General features: G+C 43.0%; 2 protein-coding genes across 2 annotated transcripts in view; both read right to left on the bottom strand.

Moving 5' to 3' along the window:
* Positions 1–5,423, bottom strand: part of LOC102875737 (T-cell-interacting, activating receptor on myeloid cells protein 1-like) — a 28,227-nt gene extending 22,804 nt beyond the window's left edge. The window contains exon 1 of the mRNA XM_006897377.1: positions 5,219–5,423. Within this exon, the coding sequence (XP_006897439.1) occupies positions 5,219–5,423 (205 nt within the window). The remainder of the gene's footprint in view (positions 1–5,218) is intronic.
* A 462-nt stretch (positions 5,424–5,885) lies between these two features.
* LOC102875335 (V-set and transmembrane domain-containing protein 1-like) overlaps positions 5,886–7,406 on the bottom strand; it is a 6,029-nt gene continuing 4,508 nt past the window's right edge. Inside the window, exon 3 of the mRNA XM_006897376.1 lies at positions 5,886–6,211. Coding sequence (XP_006897438.1) covers positions 5,886–6,211 — 326 coding nt within the window. The remainder of the gene's footprint in view (positions 6,212–7,406) is intronic.

Genomic DNA, 7,406 nt, shown 5'->3' with positions numbered 1-7,406 from the left:
GACCGGTCTCTCCTCACAACATGTCCAAAGTATGTTAGACGGAGCCTCAGAATCCTTGCCTCCAAGGAGCCACCCGGTTTAACCCTTTCCAGGACGAATCTGTTTGTTTTCCTAGCAGTCCATGGTATTCTCAATACTCTTCTCCAGCACCACAGCTCAAAGGCATCATGACAAGAGTCCAGAATGAAGGCTGCATAGTGGAGTGGACTTTGGGGGAGTGATTGCATAACAATGAAAGAGTTTTGGGTTGTTTTTTTTTTTTACTTTTCAAGAAGAAGGGTGAATCGGGGGGAAAAGCGGACAGGGAGGAAAGTGAAACAATGAGTGAATGGAAACCCTAAGTCTCAGTAAACTTTCTTTTTTTTTAATTTTTATGTGCGTGTATCATCAAATCAGATCTGACTGGTATAGGAGGAGATTGTCCCTCCTTCCCGGGCAGAGCATCTGGTGGATTCAAACCGTGTGCCTCTGGGATTGTAGTTGCAGCTCCTTGCCACTAGGCCACCAGAGCGCCCCCTCAGTAAACTTTCTTTAAAATTAATAAGACAAATCAGATATAATAAAAGAAGAAAGGCAAAGATAAACCTTTGCAAAATAAGCCATGGATAGTGAGTGAAATGCATTAACTGTATATATGAAAACATATATTACCAATTAAATATATGCATTATCTATTGGAATAATTATCAATGACTGGGTCAGCTTTTCATTTCTTCTGCAAAGAAATGATTGAGGGTCAGAGAGGTGAAGTCAGATTTAGAAGTTGGAAGGACCTGGCTTCTGAAGACAAGTCATCCTTTAGTCGAGAATAAATGACTGGAATTGTGTCCTTGCCTCTAAACACGTCACCTTGTTACTGAATCGCTCAAAATAAAACATAAGCCATTTTGACCTGATGTCATTACCTTTTTTTGGAGATGATGGTTTCAATTTCTGATATCCTCCTACAAGAAAAATGACATTGACATGGTTAAAGGGACAGCATAAACTCAACAAGGGTGAACAGTCCACATCTACAACGTCCATACAGTATAAAATCTAGTTTCATGCGGTCAGACACACCCCATGCTCTCCACATCTGCTTCTCTCATTTCTCACATCGACCCTCCGTACCAAGGTCTTCACTGCTCTGCTCCTGCTGTGCTAATCTGTTGCAATGGCCACACAGAACTCACAGAACCATACTCCTGGTTACAGGGCTTAATAAGAAGCTAATATGTTACAATTTGGGTTGGAAACAAGATGCCATTCTTCAGTCAGGACAGATTCTGAGGGGTGCTTGCAGACCCTTCCACCTTTAGACTCTCAACTTCAGGTCAGTGTTATAACGTTCTCTTGTTGTGGTCGTTATGTGCCATCGAGTCACTTGCGACTCATAGCGACCCTTTGTACAACGGTCCTGAACCCTGCTCTGTCCTGTTCCAACCTCACTGTCTCTGACACACCTACACTCTTTATCCCAGTCACTGAATCAATCCATCTCCTCAAGGGTCTTCCTCTCCTAGACCTAACAATTATGGCATCTCCCCATGCCCTAGTCCTCTAGCAAGCTTGGACAAAGGCCCCGGCACATACACCGTAGAGTAGCAATCCCAGAACGTAAAGTTCTGCTTCATATAAGTCTTCAGCCTTTCTCTCCTGCTGCTGTTGCCCCGATCTGATTGGCACAAGAATCTCTGGTTTTCAAGGGCACATAGGACATTCTCTGCTTCTTTCTTGTCATAGCACGATTTCCATCTTGCATTGGAAAAGTCAGCTATCAGGGACCTCTCCAGAGCACTGATGAGCAACGACATCAGGCTGGAGACTAAGGTGCACCTGATCCTGGCTATAGTCTTCGCATTGTATGCTATGCATCAGAGAGCTGGACAGTGACTAGGATGATAGAAAGAGAAACAATCCCATTGAGCTTTGAAGCTGGAGAGGAGTTTTGAATATACCATGGACTGCCAAGACAACAAACAGGTTCATCATAGTAAGGGTGATGCCAGTGTGCTCTTGGGAAGCAAGAAATCTGAAGCTTTGTCTGACATGCTTTGGGCATGTTGCAAGGAGGGGGACATTATGTTTGGAAGAGTGGAGGGACAGCGCAGGAGAGGAGGACCCTCGATGTGTTGGGGCGGTGGGATTAAGTGTGTCGGAGACGGTGAGGTTGGCACAGGATAGAGCAGGGTTTAGGGCTCTTGTACATAGGGTCACTATGAGTCGCAAGCAACTAGAAAGCACACAACAACAACAGCAACAACAACTGGTAAACCTGCTCCATTTAACTAGACTCAGTGATAAACCTAACCAATCTCCTCACCCATAGTCGTGCACGTTCCCACTCGGCCCGGGAATGCAAGTCAAATTTGATGGCTAGCAAAGCCATTTGGACAACCACCAATCCATTGTTTCACATATAGGTTTGTATGCAAATATAGCTGAAATGGCTTAATTTCCTTATCAATCAATTAGAAAACCAAAGGAGCAGAAGATTTCTAATAAGACATAGTCTGTTTCAAGTACTCGATCTGCCATTTACAGACATTGTAATAGGTTACGCTGTGAAAAGTTAAATAAGACACAGAAGAGAGATAATAATACCTAACTCAAAGTTAGATAATGATGGCAAATGCTGCCTCTAAAGCGCTCAGCCCAGAATCTGACTCATTCTGTAGGATAATGAGATTGTTGTATAATGACTATTTTCTCACCCAATATACCACCCACACCTCGCTCCCTCTGTAACAGACGCTGTCAATGCTTCCACCCATATTCCTCCAGACTTCTTTTTTCTTTAAATTTTGTAATTGTTAAGCATCCTAGATCATGGGTGCTTTCACTTTCCAAAAAAGAACACTTGTATCTCTATTGAGAGAACTGCCTAGGAGAATTCAAAGTATCTGAATTTTAAGTATTCCAGGGTCATTCCTTTACCAATGATTGTTGTTTGTTGGAGTATAAATATCCTGACTTCCCTGCCTTTATGAAAGCCCCTAGATGGGGCCAATGGTTAAAGCCTCAGCTGATAATCAAAAGGTTAAAAGTTCTAATTCACCCAGAAGCACCTTGAAAGAAAAGCCTAATGATATATTATTTTTTTTGTAGTAGTAGTTTCCAGAGTACTGAAGAACAATGGTGTCACTCTGGAGACTAAGGTGCGTCTGATACAGGCTATGGTATTTGCAATCACTTGTTATGCATCAGAGAGCTGGACAATGACTGGGAAGGATAGAAGGAGAATTGATGCTTTTGAACTGTGGTGCTGGAGAAGAGTATTGAATATACCATGGACTGCTAAGAAAACAAACAGGGTCATCCTGGAGAAGGTTAAACCAGACTGCTCCTTAGAGGCAAGGATTCTGAAGCTTCATCTGACATACTTTGGACATGTTGCAAGGAGGGATCATTCCTTGGAGAGGGACGTCATGCTTGGGAGGGTGCAGTGACAGTGCAGGAGAGGAAGACTCCCTGTGAGGTGGACTGATTCAGTGACTGCGGTAATGGGAGTAGGTGTGTCAGAGACAGTGAGATTGGCACAGGACAGAGCAGGGTTTAGGGCTGTTGTACATAGGGTCGCCATGAGTTTCATGGGGACTGGAAGACACGCAACAACAACAACAACAGTGGTAGTTTGTATATTGGTATCTATGGCTTAACTAGAACAAATCTGCCCAAATCCAAGTAGATAATGGCTGGTTTGTATATAGTATTATAGAACTGCTTCAAAACAATGGGTCTTAGTTCCATTGCAAGACCTTTCTGGTTGTCGAGGAAGAACAAAGATAAAGAAAGAGACAGAGAGGGGGACACCAAGAATGGAGAAAAAACAGACAGCTTAAAGGCAGGGGGGTGAAGAGCTCAAAGACTGAAGCCCTGAACCTAGCTTCTCTGTAACTTTATTGAAAATTGCCAGGGAGCAAATCACAAAGAGAATTCTATGCAAATGAAGCTAAGCTCCTTCTATTGAAAACCTTATGCTTGACTCAGGAGGGAGGGGTTAGCAAATACCATCCAAGAACCGTGAAGACATCTGAAGATCTGCCTTGGCATGTGACCCCTGTGGCCTGTCTCAGGAGGAATTCCAGCTTGTATCTGCACCTCCTTCAAATCCTCACAAAGCGTTTGGTTTATCATTTAGATTAACATTTAGTTGTACATTTGGCTTCGCAACACTTTCTGACAATATGCTTTTGAAAACTCAGCCTTGAAAATCCTGTGAGCTTCCTTTGACATGACGTTAGAAGAACTGCGTGGTGCTGGGCTACCATTACTGAACATTTTGGTCAGAGATTCTACGGGGGAATCCTGAGCAGATGGGATAAAATGAGACCAGAATTTCAGATGCTCACAGATCTAGGATTTCTGGAGCCAAGGAGGCACCATGAACCCCTGAAATTATCACCCTGAGATAATTTTTAAACCTGATGCCAAAAAGCTCCTCCAAAGTCTTAAAGCCAAGTGTAAGTAGCAAGAAAAAAAATCTACCTTCGGTTGTTGTTGTTGTTGCTATACGTCATCAACTACAACCCATAGTGACCTTATGAACAGAAATTCAGATAGGGCTCTGAATTTTGCCCTATCTAGAGCCAACCTCGCTATCTCAGACCACTTGACCCCATTGCCACTGTTGCTAAGTCAATCCATTTCATCTACAGTCTTCTTCTTAGGTCTGCAAAGCAAACTCTATGAGGAACATGCTCAAGAGAACAACCAATCACAAGGGACCAAAAAGGACAGCATTTGGCCAAAATAAAAACTCAGGAGGCAGGAAGGGGCAGGAAAGAAGCAGAGCCAGACACAGGGAGCAGAATGCTGTTACACAGAGGCAATCACAACTCATATCATGAAATAAATTGAGACTCACGTGTGGAACGGACACTAATTTCATTCAATAAACTTTCACCCAGACCACAAGCAAATGCTCACGAAATCAAACCATTCTCTTGTGGTCTCTCTGTCACAGCAGCACGGAGGAACGAAGCTCACTTGTGTCCAGTCAGTTTTAATGCAAGGTGACCCTCTGTGTTGGATTTCTGAGGTGGTTACATTTTATTGGGAGAAGCCTGGTCATCTTCTCCTTCAGACCTCTTGGTGGCCTCACACCAATGACCTTCTGCTTAGCAGTGTTGTGCACTATGCCACCAGGGCTCCAGACGGTAAATGACTTACAACGGAGACTAGAACATGAAGAGTGCTGGGTAAGTGATCAATGTTTGTATTTGTCTTCCCATACCTTTATCTGTCACCCTGATTTCCACGTTGTTACTAGGAAAGGAGCCCAAATACGGGAAATCCTGCTGGTAATATAGACAGCTGTAGTTGGCATGATGGGTTATGCTGGTCCAGAGCCAAAACTCCATCTGTTTCTCCTTTCCTTTCCTGACTTGCAGTGGCTCTGGGGATCCTGGTTTCAGCAGAACAAAACCCAAGCATTCCATCCTGTCGTGTGGAACCAGGCACTGAAGCCTCACAAAATCTCTTGGGCTGTTCTCAGAAACTATGATGAGGGATGGTCTTGGGAGTGACCCTGCAGAAGACAAGATGATGAATCAGGCTGAGGTGAGTTCCAGGACTTCTGCTCCTCTCTGCCCCCTGGGATTCAGTTAGCCATCTGTATCATGTCAATACAGCGGAAACCATTCTAAATCTCTCAAGAGAGACTTAATCCCACCCTCTGTCTCTAACTGAAAGGTTGGGAGTTTGAAACCAGGAGTCTCTTCTCAGGAGAAAGGGCTGGTGATCTACTCTCTCAAAGACCTGGAGAAGTGCTTCTATCAAGACCACAGTTTCCTGTGGGGCACTTCTGCTCTGTCTTACACGACCTCCAGGAGTTGCGATTGACTCCACAGTTGTGGGTCTTTAGTGGTTTAGATTTCCTCTTCCGCCCCAGCCTAGTGTTGTCACAGAGAGAGGAACCAGTGTGCCAATGAGCTTCCCTTTTTACCTGTCACCACCAGCTGTAGATACTGCGTCTCTGACCATCCCTGAGAGGACGTTGAATTGTAGGCACAGAAGTACCTCCCAGCATCCTCGGGCTCCAGGTCCCTGAGGAAGAGTTTAGCACTATTCTTGGCTGAGCTTAGCTGTTCCTCGTACCCAGAGCTGTTCAACTTCCCCAGCCTGACGGTAGCGTTTGGCTGCTGAGCTGAGCACTCCAGAATCACGCTGTCCTTTCTCTCAGCCACGGGGCCAGGCCAGGCTCTGAAGAAGGGCGCGGGAAGTCTTTCTGGAAAGAATTCAAAGTTAATGTCTAGCCACATGCAAATGGGCCAATCAAATGTGGAGACTGTTGTTAAAAAAAAACACGTGAAACAAAGCTCATTTTATGAGGGTATATGTTTGGTTAAAAAAAAAATTCATAGACCAGTATTTTTTTTTAAAAAAGAAAGAAAGCCTAGAAACGAAGATTATTAATTACAGAATAATTGTGAAGTTTGAGTGTTTTTTTTTTTAAAAATATTATTTTTGGCAAGACGCTGCACTGCAATTCCAGAGGTACGCAGTTCAAATCCACCAGATGCTCTGCTGGAGAAGGAGGGGCAATCTCCTCCCGTACCAGTCAGATCTGATTTGGCGGTACATGTAAAAAATAATACAATAAAAAAATATTATCTTATATTGCTTTGCCTACAAAATTCGTATACATTGTGTTTCACATTTTCCTTCATTCACATTGTGTTTCATACAACTATTCCATACACTGTGGTTTGGGTTTTTTTTCTTTTTCTTTTTAAATTTATTATTGATTTCAGTGAAAATTTACAGAGACTGGATTTCCATTCATTGATTGTTGCACTTTTTCTCCCCTCCCAACCCTCTCCCCTAGTACGCTCCCCTCTTGGAAAACTAAAAGAAAAATTCTTTCATTGTTATACAATCCCTCTTCCCAAGTCCACTGCACTGTCCAGCCTTCGCTTTGGACTCCTGTCATGACAAAAATACCTAATCACATATCCATTTTGAACAGTTCTCTCCCTCATCTGTTTCAATGCAGTATACATTATTGACATACACTGTGTTGTATAAAATTAATCTCCACTGAATTATGCCAACCATAACTTCATCTTTTCAGGACCCTCGCCAAATCTTTCCCATTTCCTTTACCCCTATTTTGGGCATTTGCATACCAAAATTGGTACATTTTGGTGGTGCTTGTGTTGACAAATCAAATGTCTTCTAATTGAATTAGGACAAATACTATTTCTGTATGTATTCATGTTACAAGTTCCCACAAATAAAGCCTTTCGTGAAAAACAAAACAACACATCTAAGGAAAGGTTTACACATATTCCAACGAATTCTTGGATAGTTACCAGAGATGGAAATGGGGCAAAGGGAATAAAAATAGGAAATAGATAAAGGTCACAATATTGCAATGGATGAAGGGAAAGGCGGTATCCAGTAAACAGATGATCGGCACA

Source organism: Elephantulus edwardii, unplaced genomic scaffold, assembly GCF_000299155.1.
Source record: "Elephantulus edwardii isolate Elephantulus edwardi_28Jun2011 unplaced genomic scaffold, EleEdw1.0 scaffold00208, whole genome shotgun sequence".
NCBI classification, from domain to species: Eukaryota; Metazoa; Chordata; class Mammalia; order Macroscelidea; family Macroscelididae; genus Elephantulus; species Elephantulus edwardii.
This window is presented reverse-complemented; position numbering and strand designations above follow the sequence as displayed.